Source organism: Lycorma delicatula, chromosome 7 (assembly GCF_047948215.1).
Source record: "Lycorma delicatula isolate Av1 chromosome 7, ASM4794821v1, whole genome shotgun sequence".
NCBI classification, from domain to species: domain Eukaryota; kingdom Metazoa; phylum Arthropoda; class Insecta; order Hemiptera; family Fulgoridae; genus Lycorma; species Lycorma delicatula.
The window spans coordinates 94,255,260-94,275,511 of NC_134461.1; the positions used below are offsets into that span (position 1 = coordinate 94,255,260).

At 31.1% G+C, this 20,252-nt stretch overlaps 1 protein-coding gene across 1 annotated transcript in view; it reads right to left on the reverse strand.

The window, feature by feature from the left end:
* Nucleotides 1–20,252, reverse strand: part of GABA-B-R1 (gamma-aminobutyric acid type B receptor subunit 1) — a 97,430-nt gene that overhangs the window by 60,697 nt on the left and 16,481 nt on the right. Inside the window, exons 6-10 of the mRNA XM_075371186.1 lie at nt 16,875–17,091; nt 13,657–13,805; nt 8,059–8,191; nt 7,530–7,657; nt 5,779–5,920 (exon numbers count right to left, since the gene is read on the reverse strand). Of these exons, the coding sequence (XP_075227301.1) occupies nt 5,779–5,920; nt 7,530–7,657; nt 8,059–8,191; nt 13,657–13,805; nt 16,875–17,091 (769 nt within the window). The remainder of the gene's footprint in view (nt 1–5,778; nt 5,921–7,529; nt 7,658–8,058; nt 8,192–13,656; nt 13,806–16,874; nt 17,092–20,252) is intronic.

The following is a 20,252-nucleotide window of genomic DNA, read 5'->3' on the forward strand; positions in this document are numbered from 1 at the left end:
GTTTTTGAAGGGTGAAGATGGTTATTATCTAACTATTCTGCTAAATAATAATGAACAAAATAATCCAGTTTCCTGCATGTAATTTTATGCTTATCAACTTATGGTTTGAGATAACATTGATAGTTTTTTACATTATTACAGAAACTTATTTAATCAATATTGTGAATAACAAAAAAAAATTACATGCTGATGATTACATTTATCTTTGAGATACTGTGCTACAAGAGAGCAGTGTTAATGCTAACAACAAGGGTCTAAGTGTCATACTTCCCTCATCTTTCACTGGTTCACCATGGTAAATGCATGAGAAATCTCAAGATGCTATGACACATGTGCATAAACATGGGTGTCCAGATTCATTTATAATTTCACATGTAAACCTGAATGGCCAGAAATCTACTGATAGACAGGACAGTATATCCAGAGTTTTCCATCTGGAAATGAAAAAACTCCTTAGACTTTATTAACAAAAAATAAATATTTGGTTCAGTCAACTACTATGCGCTAAGTGTTGAGTGGCAAAAACGAGGCTCATTGTCACATATTGGTATGATTAATAACTAAAATATGATCTGACAAAATTGATCTTATCATATCTGCTGAACTCCCTGATAAAATGTAGACCCATTATTATATGACATTGTTTGTAAACATATGTGTCACAAATCATGTGCTGATATAAATAGGTCTCACCATGCATGATAAATGGAAAATGTTCAAGAAAATATCTTCTAATGTACACTTGCAAAACTCAAACTGCAGATGACGGTTACCCAACTTATCGCAGTAGAAGTTCAGAGGACAGAAGTCATACAACAACTTTAAATGTGCAAGGTAACATAATTAATATTGATAATAAATGGATCGTCCCGCATTGTCCACTATTGTCACGTTGTTTTAATGCCCACATAAATGCTGAATTTTGCAACTCCGTGCAAGTGATTCGATATATCTGCAAGTATATTATCAAAGGTTCAGATCAAGCAACTTTTTCGGTTGAAAATTAAAGAGATGAATTGAATCATTATGTTAATGGTGTATATATATATATATATATACATCTGAGGTTGACTGACAAACTAACTACATTATCCCACTATTGTTCACTTAGAAAACTATCAACATATTTATTTCACTGAACAAAATCTTTGAGTCCTTGAAAGTCCACAGAAGGCTACTCTTATTACTCTTTTTGAACTTTATCAGTTCGAAGACTTCACTAAGACACTGTTATATCCTGAAATTCCTAGATACTATACCTATGATAATAACAAGTTTAGCAGAAGAAAGCACAAAACTGACATTGAAGGATTTCCTGGAATCAAAAAGGATGCTGCTATGGGTAGAGTATATACAATTCATCCAAACCAAAGTGAATGCTTTTATCTGCATATGTTTTTGATTACTTGAAAACTATTGAAGGTGTGCTACACCAAACATATAAAGCTGCTTGCCCTGCACTTGGCTTATTGGAAAATGATAACCACTGCAGACACACTTGCTGATGCTTCTATCTGTCTGTTAGTCTTCACCTAAATTGAAAGAATTATTTGCAATTATATTGGTTTTTTGTTATCCTGCCCAACCAAAATATTGTGGGAATTTCCCACAATATTTTGGGAACTGTTCCCAACAGATTGTTGGGAACAATCTATTGTTCTCAACAATAGATATTGTGGGAAATGTCCCAAAAAGATTTTTGTAAAGATATTTTATATCAAATCCGACATCAAACCAAAAATATTGAGATTACACTTTCAGATGAAATATTGAATAGAGGTCTCAATGAAATTGAAGTTATTGTTTTTACGTAAAGTAAGAAATACTTATCCGATTTAGGTTTACCAACACCAACATGTGTTAATGAAGAAGCTATTAATGCTTATGATACAATATTCATAAAAATGGTCCAGTTGGATAAATTTTGCAAGATGCTATGTTATAGTGTAGGATGAATGCACAATGAGTCATTGAGCTTATATTGAAGCCGCTGATCGAACCCTTCGAGTTATTAGATCCTGTGGTAAATTTACAGGTGGTATAACTTTTGTGTTTGCTGGAGACAGGCTTGCCTGTCATCACAAAAGGAACTAGGGCTGATGTTGTTCAGGCATTCATTAAACCATCCTAATAAAAATTTGTTCTCATTATTAACTTAAGAGTAACTTGAGAGTTCATCTTGTGTGTGGCAATGCTAACTTTCCCTTACAACTACTAAACATGGGAAATGGGACTCTTCCTTACAAAGATGGTTACATCTATGTTGATGAAAACATTGGTACCAGCGTGCAAACAATGGATGATTTCACTTCCAATATTTATCCAGTAATTAGTAAGCTTTTACAGAAACCACACAAGTGGCTTTGCAAAAGATCTATCATAACTCCTCAAAATATTTCTGCATTTGAAATTAATATGATTTTAGAAAAAGTTGAAGGGCAAAGGAAAAATATCGATCTGTAGATTCTATAATCAATATTGAAGATACAGTTCACTATCCTCCAGAATTTTTTAATTTTCTTAATCCTGCAGGTTTTCCAGTTCATAGTCTCAATCTTAAAATGGGAGTTCCAATTATTTTATTGTGAAATCTTAACCCTCCAAGGTTATGTGACGGCATGAGGTTGCAAATCAAAACTATGCAAAATCTCATCATTGAGGCTACTATTTTGACAGGTCCAGCTGCAGGAGAGCTTGCTGTTACACTTTGCATTCCAATGATCCCAACAGACTTACCATTTCAATTCAAGAGGCTGCAATTCCCTACAAAACTTTTGTTTGCTATAAAAATCAATAAAGTGCAAGGCCAGAGGTTCAAACACATTGGTACTGATTTACTATCAGATTGTTTTTCTCATGGACAATTATATGTTGGACTTTCCAGAACTAGTAATTCAGAAAGTCAATGCATTCCGCTACCAGAAAATCAAAACGCTGCAAAAAATATCATATACCTGGGAGTTCAATCAACTTGATACTGCTAGAAAATGGATTGGCTACATTATTATGTAGGGCGAAGCCGAGATGGGGATGCTTTTATACATATGTATATATATATATATGTATAAAATAGCATGTCGTGAGTGATCAACACCCAGCAAAAAAAATGGATAAGTATCTTTTTTGAAGATACTTATCCATTTTGAAATTCCAAGTTGAATAGGTTAAAATGGAGTAACAATGAAATTATTTATTTCTCGATAACAGATGCAGATTTCAACTTAATTTTTGGTGTGTAATCTTAATATGAATATCTAAAAATGGTTTTTAAACCCCAATCTACATTTCATTAACATTAAATTATGGTCACTATCAGGGTAAGTTTTGCGTTCAACGAGTTGATTTCCTAAATCTTTGCTTAACCATGATATAATCTATCTAATACCTTGCAGTATCGCCTGGCTTTTTTCATGTGTATATTCTTCTATTATGATTTTTAAACTGGGTGTTAGCAGTTACTAAATTGTACTTCATGCAAAACTCTATAAGTCAGTCCCCTCTTTCATTCCCTTTATCCAGCCCGTATTTACCCACTATATTTTCTTCCTTGCCTTTTCCGATGCTTGCATTCCAATCTCCAACTATTATTAAATTTTCATCTCCTTTTATGTGTTTAACTGCTTCGTCAATTTCTTCATATATACACTCTACCTCATCATCAGCATGGGCGCTTTTAGGCATATAGATGTTAACAATCGTTGTCAGTTTAGATTTCAATTTTATCCTTATTACAATGATTCTGTCTCTATGCATTTTGAAATACTCTACTCTCATTATCTTCTTGTTCATTATGAAACCTACTCCTGTCTGCCCATTATTTGAAAGCTGAGTTAATTATTTTAAAATCACCTGACCAAAAGTCGTTTTCCTCTTCCCACCAAACCTCGCTAATTCCTACTACATCTTCATTTATCCTATCCATTTCCTTCCTTAAATTTTCTAATCTACCAACCTTTTTTAGACTTCTAATATTCCACGCTCAGACTCATAGAATTTACTTTTTAATTTTCTGGTGACCCCTTCCTCAGTAATCCCCACCCGGAAATCTGAACGGGGACTAGTTTACCTCTGGAATATTTTACCAAGGAAGGGGCCTCCATCATTTTTATATGAAAATGCAGAGAGCTACATTTTCTTGGAAAAAAGCTTCCGTAGATTTCCATTGCTTTCAGCTACGCAGTACTCGCAGTACTTAGGATTGAGTACAGTACTCCTAGTACTACGCAGTACTAGGATTGAGTGATATTGATAAGGCCGTTTAAGTCGTTCTGACCTACTCCCTTAACAACTACTGAAAGAGCTACTGCCCTCTTTCAGGAATCATTCCTTAGTCTGGCTCTCAACAGATACCTCTCTGATATGGTTGCACCTTCGGTCCAGCTATTCTATATCACTGAGTACTTAAGCCCCCTCACCAACAGCAAGGTCTCATGATTCATAGAGGGAGCATTATTGATTACATGAAAAAAAGTTTGAAAATATACATACATGTGTTAAATAATTTTTAACTAAAAATAAAAATGGTATAAATAATTTTTAACCAAAAATAGTTATAGCCTGTAATTCTTAATTTATAGATAATTTTTATGCCTTTTAAATAGCATAAAAAAGGAGGAAATTTCAATTTGACTCATATATAATTACTTAACATACAAAATAAAAAATCTGATGTGGACACCACATGACTTCCTTTTACGCCTCCTATTAAATTACATAATCATATTTTTTTAAATGAAAAGTACATAAAATTTTATTTCATTAATAACTTTTGATATGTTTCCATATTTTTTTTAATTGTTATTATTGAATTATTTATTGTAAATTTTTTTACAATCAGAGGTTAATAATTATTAATAAATCAAAACATCTAATTTAAAAAAAAAAAAAAGTTAAAAATAAAAAGATGAAGTCAGATTCAAACCGATGTTCCTTCCCCTTGTATAAGACCCAAATATTTAATTATTTAAAATTTTATTTGGCTATAACTCTGAGCAATGAAAATAAGCACCACTTACGATATATCGTTGAAATGCTCTCAATGGGGGCTTATTTCTGCAGTTAAGAAAAAGTCCAAAATACAAATTTTTTGGATCTTGGGCTTTTTTTGACACTTTTGGCCCAGTTGATTGCAATCAAAAGGGGAGGTGCACAACTAGATGTTACAACAGTCCTAAATCCAAGATTTCAACATCCTATGGTTAACCATTTTTGAGTTATGCAAGACACGTACATACATATGTACGTACAGATGTGACGGCGAAACTAGTCAAAATGGATTCAAGGATGGTCAAAATGGATATTTCCGTTGAAATCTGAAATTTTTCGCGATCACAATACTTCCTTTACTTCATACAAGGAAGTAAAAAGAAGCTATGCAGTGATTTTGGAATCATGCTATTTGCTGTTATCATAGAAGCTACCACATACATAATATTTTTTTAGCTGTGGTGTGTAAAAGCTTGTTGGTGTGAGAAGATAAACTGAACTTTATTTAGTCAAATTTAAATACATTTAAATCTTTTTTGGGTATTTAAATTCATTTATATACCCAAATTTTCAAATGAGTTGTAAGAGTAAAGAATATGTAATACAGTAGAATAGGGTAATCTTTTCTTTTTTGAGTACATTACAAGTACTCATAAAAAAATTACAAAAAATTCAAGAGAACGTTATTAACAATAATAGAAAGAATATTAAGTGTATGAGTAAACATATGCCATTTGTAAACAATAAAAAATTAATATATTTGATTATAATAAATTTAGATTCCAGACTTACCAATCCATCTTTCCTTTTCAAGCCATGTCAAATTATCCATCTGTGTGTCATAATAACCTAGCTTTACATATTTACCATCAATAACTTGTTCTATCTGAGTTAAAGCAATACGATCACCTTGTGAACTGAATGCAACAATGCCCTATTTAAAAAAATATATATAATGGTTAAATTTATTCACCAGCAATAATTTTGACATAATATTTAATAAAATTAAATTATAATTTAAATTTGATGTCTACCAATAATGACCCTTATATAAAAAACAAACAAGATTTGTAAAGTCCATCTTTTCAACAGTAAAAAAAGTTTTTAGAAGAATCCAAAAATAGTTTTTACTTTTTCATTCTTTATACAATTATTTTATAAAAATTGTTATGAAAGCTTAGTAATATTATTTTAATAAAAAATGGTTTTATTTGTATTATAGCTACAATCAAAACTCCATCTGTGACATACTATTCCATCAGTTTAGTATCTTAGTAATTCATCCAAAATATGATACCTGACAATGCTTAAATGCAGCCATTTCTATAAAAATTTAGTGTAGATTCTTTGAATTTCTCATTTACTGATCTTAAAATTATTTGATTTTTAATGTTCAATTAGATTGGGAGAAGATATGATGATTAATTAAACAGTGTTAACAACTCTGTACTAATTTTCTGTAAGTAAATTAGTATACAATCTAAAGTCATTTATTCTTAGTATTATATCGTTTAATTTTTCAAATACTATTTTCTGAAAAGTCTATGCAAACCAAAACACTAGATTCCCAAATCCAAATTTTCACTGGTAGATAAATATATCCTGTTATATTTATCTACCAGTGAAAATTTGGATTAAACTCCTAAGGATGTTAAACCTAATCTGGATGATAAACTTCTAGTTGCATTTTGCCCTGATATAAAAAACGTAAAGCTGAAAAAAGGCAAATGTAAGTACCATGTGAAATTTCCAACATTATGAATTTCACTATTACTACCAAAACTATTCATGAGGTAGCTTAAAAAAATTCCAAGATATGGCACTTTTGATGTTATTACGTTAGAACTAACGTTTCATGAAGTAGGCATAGTTCATGATGTCAGTGTGCTCAGTGTCATATTCTTCTTTCCACTCCAGCAATACAATCGTCTTTAATATAATATACATGTGACATAACACCATTCAAAATGTCCATCACTGAACAACACAAAAATATCTAATTCTGAATATCATTTAAATTTTTTTTTTTAAATATCAGAAACATTAAAGTAATTTGTTTTTAATGTTATTTGAAATTAAAACCAAATCATTTTCAATAAATGAGAAATCCAAAGAATTCAAATAATTCAACCATCACTGAGGTGACATATGTATTTGCCCACCAAATAATAAAAAGATCAATAAATTTGAATGACAGTACTATACTTAACTAATTTGTATAGAAGACTGCATTTAAGAAATGTCAGGTGTCATATTCTGATTGATTACTACAAAATAAAAACATGTACCAAAACAAAGCATGCTGAATAAAAATTCTGTTTAAATAATGTAAAATTGTATGCAGTGGATAGAGTGCCTCACATTACAAAAACCAATCAAAAAAATTGGTCAAACATTTCATTTTCAACAAAACTGAAAACAACATTAGAACTAATTAAGGAGATAAATATGACCAAAAATATTAACAAGTTATTCTTAGGCAAGAGAGTCAAAAAGGTAACATTCTGTAAGAAAAAAAAAAGATTATAGAATTGAATACCTACTGAAACACCAAGAAATTGAGTTGAGTTAATAGCAGAATAAATATCATCGGCAATTTCTTTATCAGTATATGTGAAGTTTTTTAGTGTTTTGCCATGTCTATGTAACCGACTCATTGTTTTATTAAAAGCTGAAATAAAAGAAGTAAAAACAAATAAATACTAAAATATCAATGATTAATATAAGTTTACAAAAATTATACAATGAAATTTTTTTTCATGAACCATGATATTTTGTATTGCTTGATGATATTGACGTTAGCAGATTAAACCTATGTGATTGTTTCAAGTGACCAGACCTTAATACCAATGGAAGAGACATGAATTCTAAATGAATAAAAAGTTCCTAGCCATTATTATTTTTAAATCAAGATTATTTTAAAATAATTGCCACATATAAAACACTTTTTTAACGTTGATATATTTTATTATTCGATGATTTAATTAATGAAATAACATAATTAAAATCGATATTAATTAGAATTAATTCGTATTATATTAATAAGTAGAAAAGAAGTATTTCATTATTTACCTAATGCAACAGACCAGACAGCATCATAAGCTAAAGGTGCCTCTTGATATCCTTCTGGATAACGAAGGTGATCAATATCATAACCAGTTTCCTTCAACACGTAATTTAATCTTTCTCTAAAATCTTCTGAAGTCTGCAAAATAATAACACCATCTCTAACTGACAGCATATTCACATTAAAATATAAAGTTTTGCTTCCAAATTACTTTGGATCAAAAAATTTCTTTCAATAATTAAATAATTAAACCAATTCTGAGGCTGAGAAGAATGGAAACTATTTGTTATTACGAAACTGAGTATCTATAGACATAAACTAAGAGTAGAGCTAAAAAAAAAAAAAATTCTGCCTTCCATTGAGAGATTCATCAGAAATATTTTGGGTTGTTCACTATAAAATGCTTATCATTCATACGCTTCAAATATCATACATCACAGTCTAATGTACAAGCCTGGAGCTTATATAATGAATTAATCATCTAAAAAAATTGAAATGAATCTTGTAGAAACAAAAAACTAAGAAGAATTTTTATAACTTTTTCTTTATTTATCCTGTTACCACATATATGCCTAACTTAATATCGGGTTACGGCTACGGTAGCAGCTCAGATGTCAGCGGAAGTACAGTACACGTACGCGCATACATAAGCGTCACTCTTGCCGCACAGTTCTCCCACCATAGCAGTGCTGTGGCCCCACCACTCTCAGGCTCCAATAAAAGAGCGTGCATGAGAGTGAATTTTTAATTCATTGTCAACCACTACCTGGAGAAAACCAAGAAAAAGACAGAAGTTCCCTAGCCACCTCATCGTGGTACATCCCGGCAGATGCCAACATCCCCGCTGGAACAGCAGGCCTGCCTGGCCGGCCCGCTGAGGAAACCACTGATGCGGACGCTACCTTCCTGCTTCAGCTCGCCGGGCTCCATTCGCCCTGGCCGGCAGACTCAATAGCAAGAGTCACCCCAGCGGGGATCGCTTGGGGAGAACCGCCTCGGCTGCGCTGGCGAAAGATGATCTATGCTGACCTGACACTGTGGGTCTCTGGGGACCACCACTGCCACACTGTAGTGGGGAACCAACTGCTGCTAAGAAAGCCCAGTCTGATTTCAATGGATAAGCCACAACTCCTCGACTACAGCCAAGTCGACTTCGCTGGATGCCAGCTTCTGGACCCAACAGCTTTTCTCAGAGCTAACACAAAAAACAGCCCTTTTCAGAGCTACTACAAGGTTATAAATTACAACAGACTGTCAGAGCCAACTGACAAAAATAACAGCCCTTCTCAGGGCTACCACAAGATCAGAAATTACAACGAGCCGTCGAAGCCAATCGACGGCAACAACAGCCCTTCTCAGGGCTACCGCAAGGTTATAAAGCGCCATGTGCTGTCAAAGCCATTTGGCAACAATGCATAAAATTAATTTTCTTTCATCATCTTTTGCATCTTTTTTTAATTGTAAAGACCTTAGAAATTCTGACACATGTATTTCAACAAGAAAAATGAAAAGTATAAACTGAAGGTAAAAAATTTAATTTCCACTGGTTTTATTTCCAACAAAATTTCTGTAACATGTGAACCTTAATTTACTAATATGTTGAAAAAATATGTAGTAATTGATGTTCAGGAGTTATAATTTTTCTTCTTAAGTTTTTTATTATTATTATCTTTAATCACCATACTTTAGTCAGTCCATTGCCCAAGTCTCTTCAATGGGACTGTTTGGGCCTTGTGGTCCTCCCAGTACTTTTTCATATGTTCCTATCTTTGTGCCCTTTCTAGTGTTGAAGATGTTCATGTGAGTTTTTTCTTATGAGTGTGAAGGGAGTGAGTGTTTTTGTTTTAGATTTTCTTGTTTAATTTTATCTTATCTATGGTGTCTTCTGATATAAGGCCATCCTAGGCTTCAGATCCTCTCTTACTTCTCTGATCCAACTGCATTCTGTCTTGGTGTTTTTTGAGTCGAGGTTGTACTGTATTAGCTATTTCAGAAGTCTTTAATCTTTTATTCTCCATCTTAACTTTATATGATAAAAATAATTTTATTAAAAATAAAAGTAGTATATAAGATAACAGATAGAAATTTCAAATCTTTACAAACCAGTACTTTTAGCTAAAAACATTTGTATTTTTTATATTGTCTTGTGATCCTTAGTTTTGTAATAACTCATACAATTTGTAAAAACTCTCTGACTAATTTCATACATTTTTTTTCTGATTGTAATTTCAATAATATGACTAATTTCAATAAATTTTACATATAGCAACACATTTTTTTTAATGATCTCTGGTCAACATATAAAGGCAGGGATTCCTCCTATCCACTAACACTTAGTTGACCATAAATGTTGTCTCACTCTTAAAAACAATTTTTTAAATAAAAATTTTACTGAAAATTTTATAGTCTAATTTTTGTAATGCAAATAACAAATTATGAAATAGAAACCAAAAGTAACTGCAACATACTTTCCACGTTATGGATTTTATTAAGCAATATTTGTTTTCAGTTATTAGATAGATGAGAATATTTAAACTATAATCAGACTGCATTGCACACAGAAACAAATAAATGAGCAAATGTGCATCATAGATGAACGTAATCTCTTGTACTACAGCCATATGAACACATATGAGGTGGGATCAAAAAGTATCTGATTTTGGCCCATAAAAACAAAAATACTTAACCTATTTTGTTTAATGACTTGTTCCTTTCAAAGTAGGCATCTATTGATTTAACACATTTAGCCCCAGCAATAAGATCTGGGATCACAACAATTGGAAATGCATCCCATTATTATTGGAAGCATTTTTTAGAAATTTTTAGTGAGTGCTATATAAGTACTCTTGTTGCTTATCTTTTTATCTCTTTGTCTTCAAATTTCTTTCCTTTAAGGGAATGTTAAAACTAGGAAAAAGCCAAAAATTTCAGGAAGCCATGTTTGATGAGTAAGGAGCCAGCTGAAGTTGTTTAATCCCCCTTTTTGCCAAAAATTTCTGGATAAGTAGTGATGCATGGAGTGGAGTGTTGTCATGATGAATTTTTCAATCATCAATTTCCCAAAGTCGTCATCATTGCTCCAAACAGCACCTCTTAACCTACAAAAAACAGTTATGTGATACTCTTTATTGACAGTTTGCCCTTGAGAAGCATACTCATGATGAACCATGCCTTGGTAATAAAAAAAAAAACTGTCAGCATGACCATCATACTGTTATGGAAATTTATCCCAACAATGCTCCAGTGCATGCATCACAACTTATCCAGAAATTCTTGGCAAAACACAAGATTGAACAACTTCAGCAGGCTCCTTACTCACTAGATATTACTGCCTGTGATTTGGGCTCTTTCTAAGCTTAAAATTCTGCTTAAAGGAAAGAGTTTTGAAGACAGAGAAGAGACCAAAAGATAAACAAAAAGAAGACATTAGGTACTTATCAAAAATGACTGAAAAATGCCTTCAACAGTGGAAACATTGCTGGGATAAGTGTGTTTCATCAGAAGAAGCCTACCTTAAAGGAGACAATAGGTTATACATTTTTGTTTTTATGAGTCAAAGTCGGGTACTTTTTTGTTACATCTCATATACTAACTATTGTATAATAGAAACTGTGTAAATAAATTCCACAAAATAAATTACATTACACTGTAAATCTAATTTCTTCTCAAGGATTTTCTACTCAAAAACTTTGTAAAAAGGAAATTATGGTGTACGGAAAAAATATTTTATGTTCTTCTTCCACAATTTAATACAACATGGGAAGTTAACACAAGGAAAAAACAGAAGATATTAATGAGAATGCCCAATAATGTTAGGAAGAGATAATAGAAAACTGAAAACAGATGCTGAAATAGAAACTGAAATGCTGCAGCTATGGCTAGTTACTGCTCTTAAAAAAGAGTTGGCACTACTGATTCAAATGTTAACTTCTTTGGGAAGCTGCCTACTGGTGTTAATACTTTGCCTAATATGATGTCTTCCCTTGCAGAACAAAAAGATATCAATAATAAAAATAAAGGTATCAATAAAGAGGGAATTAAATTAAAAAATGTAAAAAAGATTTTTAGAAAATAACATAGTTTTTAATCTCTCTCTCTCTATTTCTATATATATATATACATACAGGGTCATTCACGGGAAATGGATGCTTTTAAAATAATCATAAAAAATTGAATATTTACTTTAAAAAAGTTTTATTGGTACTGAAACACTTGTTAAATCAAAGCATTTGTTACTTACTCATGAACGAAAAATTATGTCCGGCAAGTGATGTCCATTTTGGGCAATACATTGTTGTAGCCTTTCACGGTAACTGGCCTCAATTCTTTGCAGCATGTCTACATCAATCTGGGTGACGTGATGACAAATTGCGATCTTTAGGCCCTCCAATGTAAGCGGTTTATTGCCATACACATGCGATTTCAGAAACCCCCACAGAAAAAAATCACAACTACTCAAGTCGGGGAACCGAGGGGGCCAAGGAATGTCGCCAAATCTGGAAACGATCCGTCCCGGAAACAAGTTACAGAGAACAGCCATCGTTGCCCTCACTGTGTGCGCTGTAGCTCCATCCTGCTGGAATAACACATTTTGAAAATCGATTCCCCGGTTTCGCAACTCAGGGATGAAAAACGTATTCAACATCACAATGTAACGATCAGCTGTTACAGTTACGGCAGCGTCATTTTCTTAAAAAATATACGGTCCAATAACACCGACCTTTGCTATTGCACACCAGACAGTCCTTTGGGCTATGAAGTGGTCTCTTGTGAAGCTGATGTGGGTTTCTTTCTGCCCAATACTGGCAATTCTGTTGGTTGACGAAGCCATTCAGATGAAAATAGGCTTCGTCACTCATTAACAATAACAAATTTTCGTTTTCTTCAAAAATGGTAAGCATTTGTCGACAAAATTGTAATCGCTGCATGAAATGGGCTTCTGACAATGGCTTCCCTTACTCGTTCGATGTTCTCCGGAGTGCTAGCAGTTCATCGGGGACCCGGTGGTTTTTTCTTCAATATTGAACCACTTGTTCGAAGGTTGTTTACCCATTGCACTTGTTTACCTTCTCGTAACACAATATTGATGTGTTACGAGAAGGGACACTTGCATTACGATGGATATTAAACTGGCGGCGGAAATCTCGCTGAACAGCAGTTACAGATTCATCATTTCACACTAACCTGTCATACGTGTACAGGCGTTGGTCTAGCGTCCACGGCTCCATCTCAACGACTAAAATGTAAATACTATGAACAAAGGAAACGTCAGACACCAGCCACGTGCCCCTCCCACCACGAACGCCCGAGTACAACCCACTTCAAAAACATCCGGTTCCCATGAATGACCCTGTATATATATTCATTCATGAACTATATCAAATTATAGCTTATCCAATTACAGTTACTCTACCCCTTTTTCTGCAATAAATTCATTTTATTGTACCAATAAATAAGCCTAACTGAAAGTGGACACTAAAGAAATGCCAAACAACACACAATAGTGTAAGACTGAAAGAAGATGTTTATGAAACACTGACAAACTGATTTCCCCACAGACTATTAGCTTATTTTTTCTTTTGCTAAAATTTGTAAACTATCACCATTCCAGATATAGTGCGTTGATTATTCTGATTCCACATGAGAGCTTCAGTTGTTATATGACCTTCAGCAGCAATCCTCATCTGTTCTTTAGTACATTCTATACCTTCTTTTTCCAGATTAACCTCAAACCAATTATCTTCATACCATCCTAAAAGCAGAAAAATCAAAATCAAATTGGCATGGATAGTACATGACATAGAATAATTAATATAAATAAACTATAATGACTGACTCATCAGAAGGCAACATATAATGAAAAATATACTATAGAGAAACACATAAAAATATTAAACCATAAGCCCTCCCACAACTAACACAGAAAATAATACTGGTCAGTAGACAAATATTAATAATCAAGAAAATATTAGTATAAAATACACTTATACCATATCCAAAAATTATGAAAACTAATTTTTTTTTGAGAATAATTATTCAATTTTTCCTAAAAACTGACTTTTATAATTAATTATCTTTTAAAGTGAAAAGGTAGTTCCTAATAAAGAAAGTAAAATTCAAAAGATACAGGATGTAGAATTTCAAATGAATGGAACTTTTCTTTAAAGGCCTTTTTAAAGCTAGTGGTTATCAATACCATATCCATTTTAAATTTACAAACATATTAATTTAAAAAAAAATAAAATTCAACATAAACTGAATATTATTCGATTACATACTTAAGAAGTTCCTAACTATTTTAAGGTAAGTAATAATAATGAGAATGGTACATCCAGAACTACTCAACCAGAGAATATGCTGATATTTATATCTAAAATGCCTTATTAAAAAAAAAATTTTTTTTTATTTGTAAGTGAATAGTTTAATACTTAAGTATTTTAATTTCATTATGCTGCTCAATGAATACACGAGGTATAAATGAAAGTTGAAAATAAAATATTGGAAATTTCAACTACATGAAAACATGAAGTTTTGCCGTAATCAGAATAATTCTAATCTTACACATGTCATTCTAAACAACAGTTATAAATAATCAGGAATTTATTTTTCATTTGTATACTGGTAGTACTTATGCAGATCTCGGTGGTAGTAGTATTATATTATATATCATTTAGTTGAGATGCCAAGTTTTGATAAGCGTACGTTTACGTGACTAATGTATAGGTTATTATCATAAAGTAAGTTTTTTATTTGCAAAATTTGATTTTTAAAAATTCATTTTTCTCTCTTTGACACATGTACCATAAAAATAATCAATATAAGATATAGGAGGATTTTATCTCGTATGAAAATGTATTTTTTTAAATATACAATATAATTGCAATTTTTTGTAGTTTTCTTCATTAAAGCAATAAAATTTTTCTCCTTGACACTTGGTAAATTCAGTTTTATTCACACAAGGAAAGTGTCCAAATAGATGAGAGCAGAAGCATAACTGTTTTAGTTTCTCTATTATATAAAGAGCTGTTTGTATGTATGTATGAGTCATTTGTTTGTATGTTAGCAAATATCTCAAGAACCACTAAACTAATCAGTATCAAATTTTAAGAATAGCTTCATTATATAATCCAGAGTGTTATAAGCTATATTAAGATGAAAAACTATTTATTAAAACATGATAATAAATAATCCATTATGGTGCTGCACTTCTCATTCGGGCTGCTAGGTGACAAGCCTCCAAATTCTCAAGCTTCTCCTTTCTTATGGCGAGTCGCTCCCACAATATTTTTCAGTAGAGGTCTTATTGAAATTGAAGATAAGGTTGTAAGTCTTATGAAAAGTACTTATGTGATTTTGGTTTACCAACACCAATTTGTGATGAACAAGATAATGAAAGCCCCTATGATTCAGTGTTCCAAAATTCTTTTAATGTCAATGAACTTCAAGAGTACATAAATATTAACCTTTCTAAATTAGTAGAATATCAGCACCAAGGATTCCATCACTCACAATATCCATAGTGACAGAAAAAAAATAATTTTTTTAGATGCTCCTGAAGATACTAAAAAAAAAAACCTTTTTGATTAATCTACTTCTTGCATATGTTCGAATAACAGATAACTTGGCTCTCAGTGTAGCATCATCAGGCATCGCTGCAATGCTCCTTGCTGGTGGTAGGACTGCTCATTCAACTTTTAAATTACCATTAAATGTGGATAAAAGTCAGTTTGCTCTATATGAAAAAATGATCTTGGTAAAATTTTTCAAGACATAAAACTTATTTTATGGGATGAATGCACCATGATTCATCGAGCTCTTGTTAAAAGTTATTGATTGTTTTTCGGTAAACTGCCGGTGCGGGCAAAGCTGCAACAGAGGATGCCTATTCAGTAAAATACAATTATGTAATAAATTATTTCTATTTTACTGTTAAAATAAATATATTGAAAGAGTACTATACAAAGGAATAACTAGGATTCTATAAAATAAATAACTATATAGGAGGGATACTAGTAATTGCTGCAACCAAATCACAGAAAAATCTCCCTTTTTCCTTGAGGCATATTTTCATTAATTTCATAAATAAATAATAAAATTACTTTTTAATATTGTATACATTTTCTTTTTTTTCATTTATCATTTTTTTACAACTATTATTTCTTTTTTTATAATTATTATACTGCATTATTATTAACTATTATTGCATCAACATTTCAAATAATATTGCACAGTATATTTCTAATACCATATATATTATTATTAATGTTTTTTTTATTTTTTATTATTTTTATTTTTACTTTTCTTAACTTTACTTCCTAGTATTGTTAAAAGATTACATTTTTTTTTAACAAAGAATTTATTTATTTGACTTTATAAGTTTTTTCTTATATATTTATTTATAAAATAAGTAATTCTGTTTTAAAAATAAAAGTAAACAAAAATATATTCCATTGAAGCTCTATGACATCTCACAATCAGTAAAAATTAAATCTCATGATCATAACTGAAGATGACATGGAATAATCTTTAAGATTACTTTAACAAATTGTTAAAAAATAATAATACAAACAATTGTTAATAAGTTTTGATTAATCACCATTAATTTTTAACCATAATGAAGAAATATGTTATTTTTGAGACTATTTTATATCATAAGACAAAAAAGTCAGCTAGGTGTTTCAAAACTTTTGGTTTACCATTGAAACAGCTAACATTGAGAACAAACTACCATTAGTGAGTATAAAATCTCACTCATTTTACCTAATCATAGGTAACAACTGTGATCTTATAGTTGAAATAGTAACAAATAATTTAGACTTACCTATAAAAAACCAAACATACTGTTTGCCATATAATTCATGTCTATACATTTCACATAATACTCTACGTGCAGCGACAACATAAAATAATCCCACAATAATTCTTGCATCTTGTCTTCTTAAATTACGAACAGCATCAGTAGGATCACTGAGAAAACTCTGTCTAGTTACAATTTCAATACCACTCTCTTTACACCTAGCTTCTAAATCTTCAACAGTCTAAAAATATCAAATGTAACACAACACATCATTTAAATGTTTTTAATTAAACATAAACATTTAATATACTTTTTGATAACATAACAGAAGGAAAAGTAAAATGTGTAAAACCTCTTGAAAAATTTTTTTTAAAATATTTTCTAGAGTATTGTGAATATAAATACCAAAACACAAAATATTTGCTTGATACGATGCATATCTGTAAGCTCATACATGTACTATTCAACAATATATCATAAGTGGTATGTATTTTCATTGTTTTCAGAGGTATAGCCAAATAAAATTTTAATTAATGAAACATTTGGATCAAGGTCAACATCAGTTCGAATCAGACTTCATCTCCTTTTTTTTTAACTTTTTCTTTTTTTAATTTATATATATTGATTTTTTAACCTCTGATTGTAAAAAAAATGTTTATGATAAATAATAATTAAATAATAACAATAAATTTTTTTAAAAAAATATTTATATATGTGATATATATATGAAAACATCAGAAGTTATTAATGAAATAAAATTTTATGTACTTTTCACTAAAAAGAAGTGTATATAAATGTGTACAAGAGTCATGTGCTGCTCACATCAGATTTTTTTTATTTCTAAAAATAAAATGAAATTTGAAATAGCTATTACTTTCTGGTAAATGATGACTTTATGGTTTTTACAAAATATCTTTCGAACTATTCGATGTCAATGAGAAAAAAATGGTTATATTAGGCACTGGCATTTTTTAAATTTTATTGTGTACAAGTTTATTGTACAGTTTAGTTTAAGTTTACAGTTGAGTTAGATTAAAAAACAAAGGTACCTTTGTATAGATTTGTCAGGGTTTTTGAAAAAAATAAATTCAGTAACACAATAAAACTAAATTGATTAAAAAAAGGTAAATGGTTAAAAGAAGAAACCAGTTGATGTGACACTTGATCAGCGAAGAAATAGAAGGAAAAAACTATAAATTCTGCGTAATAGTGTTTTATGTAGAAGATAATTATAGATTATTTTGAAGAAAATCGTATCTGGAGATAAGATTTCTGGGGGAGAATATAAGCCAATGCAGATTGGTCATTATAAGCCATTATAAATTTTTCAAACAGCTTTAAAAAATTTACAACTACTCATGAAAAATACACTCATACAGATGTATTCTTTATAAATAATTATTATTCTAAGATAAATATTCAATTTTCCTAAAAAATTATCCAAAGAAATATGTTTTACATTAGTGATAAGTACCTAGAATGAGAAAATCAACAAAAAGTAATAAAAATGAAAAGTAAAAAAAAGTATTAAAAAAAATATTTAAAGTATTAAAAGAATAAAAGTAAAAGTTAATAAAAGTATTAAAAAGTTTAAAATGTGATGGGTTAAAGGAGAATATAGAAAACACAATGGAGATTTTTAAAAAGAAATAAAGAGGATTTATGAAAATTAGAAAACAGTGAAGATGGAGGATGAATTTGTTTAAAACTGTTTTGTAAAATACTCATTAATTGGTCTGCTGAATTATATACTAAACATTTAGGTTTATTTTATCTGGTTTAAAGGAAAAAAGATAAAGATTAAAATATGAAAAGATAATTGGAAAATAACAGGTAGATGATATTTTGAGATTAACAGATTAGAAAAAAAAACAATAGTGAAAAGCATTAGAAAAAGCAAGTAATTAATACAGATGGCAAAAACGATCAAATATTTCACGGTGTAAGATAATTTGAATAGAACCAAGAAAAGTTAGAAAAATTAGAATTTTATTTAGAAACAGTACACTACTACATTTGTTATAAAAGTACTTCTTTAATGTAAACAAAAACCATATTCTTTTTTGGTGATTTGATAAATTTTTGAAAACAAAATTTACTGTTAAAAAATTAAAAAAACCGGAAATGACAATGATTGTAAAATGAGAATACATAAGTAAAAATTACTTTAATAATTGTTTATTAATGACAGAAATACAATTAATTATTTGAAAAATTATTTTTTCAAAGTTGGCAATAAAATAACAACAGCGAATCAACAATGCGCAATACTGTATAGTGTTTAAATCATTCTGTAATGTACATTGCGTATATCGGGATACTGTGAACTGTGCGTATATCGGGATACTGTGAACTGTGCTGTCGTTAGCGAAGATTTTCGGTGAATTTTAGTTTGAACGTGATCGGTTTGCCATTGCAATAATGAATGAACTTATTTACAACAATGGAATACGCTGATATGGTATAAATTTTGGATCTGTAATAGTAATGCTACGGTTGCTTCGGAAGAATATGAAATACGTACATTTTCCGAATCACAGGATTCCAGATCCCAAAACAATTCACTCGATTTTTTACAATTTTCGAGAAACAGGTCCCACTACCTAGTATTCGTACCAGCTACGAACCATCTGTCCAATACATCGCTGTTATTGATGAAAATACTATGCAGTTCAGCGCAGTCCATCATCAGTACACGTCGTCTTTCTAAGCGGATCGTTGTTTCGCATTCAGTGGTTTGGAGAACACTTCTTTTTCCTGTTTAGCCTCCGGTAATTCCCTATCAAATAATACTTCAGAGGATGAATGAGGGCAATATGTATGAGTGTAAATGAAGTGTAGTCTTGTACAATCTCAGCTCGACCATTCTTGAGATGTATGGTTAATTGAAATCCAACCACCAAAGAACACCGGTATCCGCGATCTAGTATTAAAATTCGTGTGAAAATAATTCACGCGGATAGGATTCACTAGGACTTGAACGCTGAAACTCCACTTCCAAATCAGCTGATTTGGGAAGATACATTCGTCACTAGATCAAGCCGATGGGTTTGGAAGACACTTAAACAAAACAAGTTTTACCCATCATAAAGGGCCAGTTCAACATGTACACCCAGGAGACGGTCCGCATCCTTTGAAGTTCAGCAACTGGTGGAATACAAATAGACAACTCTACAAGTGTTTTTTGTTTACCGGCGAGGCAAATTTCAATCGAGATGGCGTCAATAACATACGCAATGAGCATACATGGACATAAGCAATTCCTCGTGAAATGGTGGAAGGCAATTTTCAACTGCGATATAGCGTCATGTATGGTGAGGTCTTCTTTACAATCAGATGTTTGAATAGTTCATATTACCTGGTTGCTTAAATGCGCAGGTCTACTTGCACTTTCTCTAATAA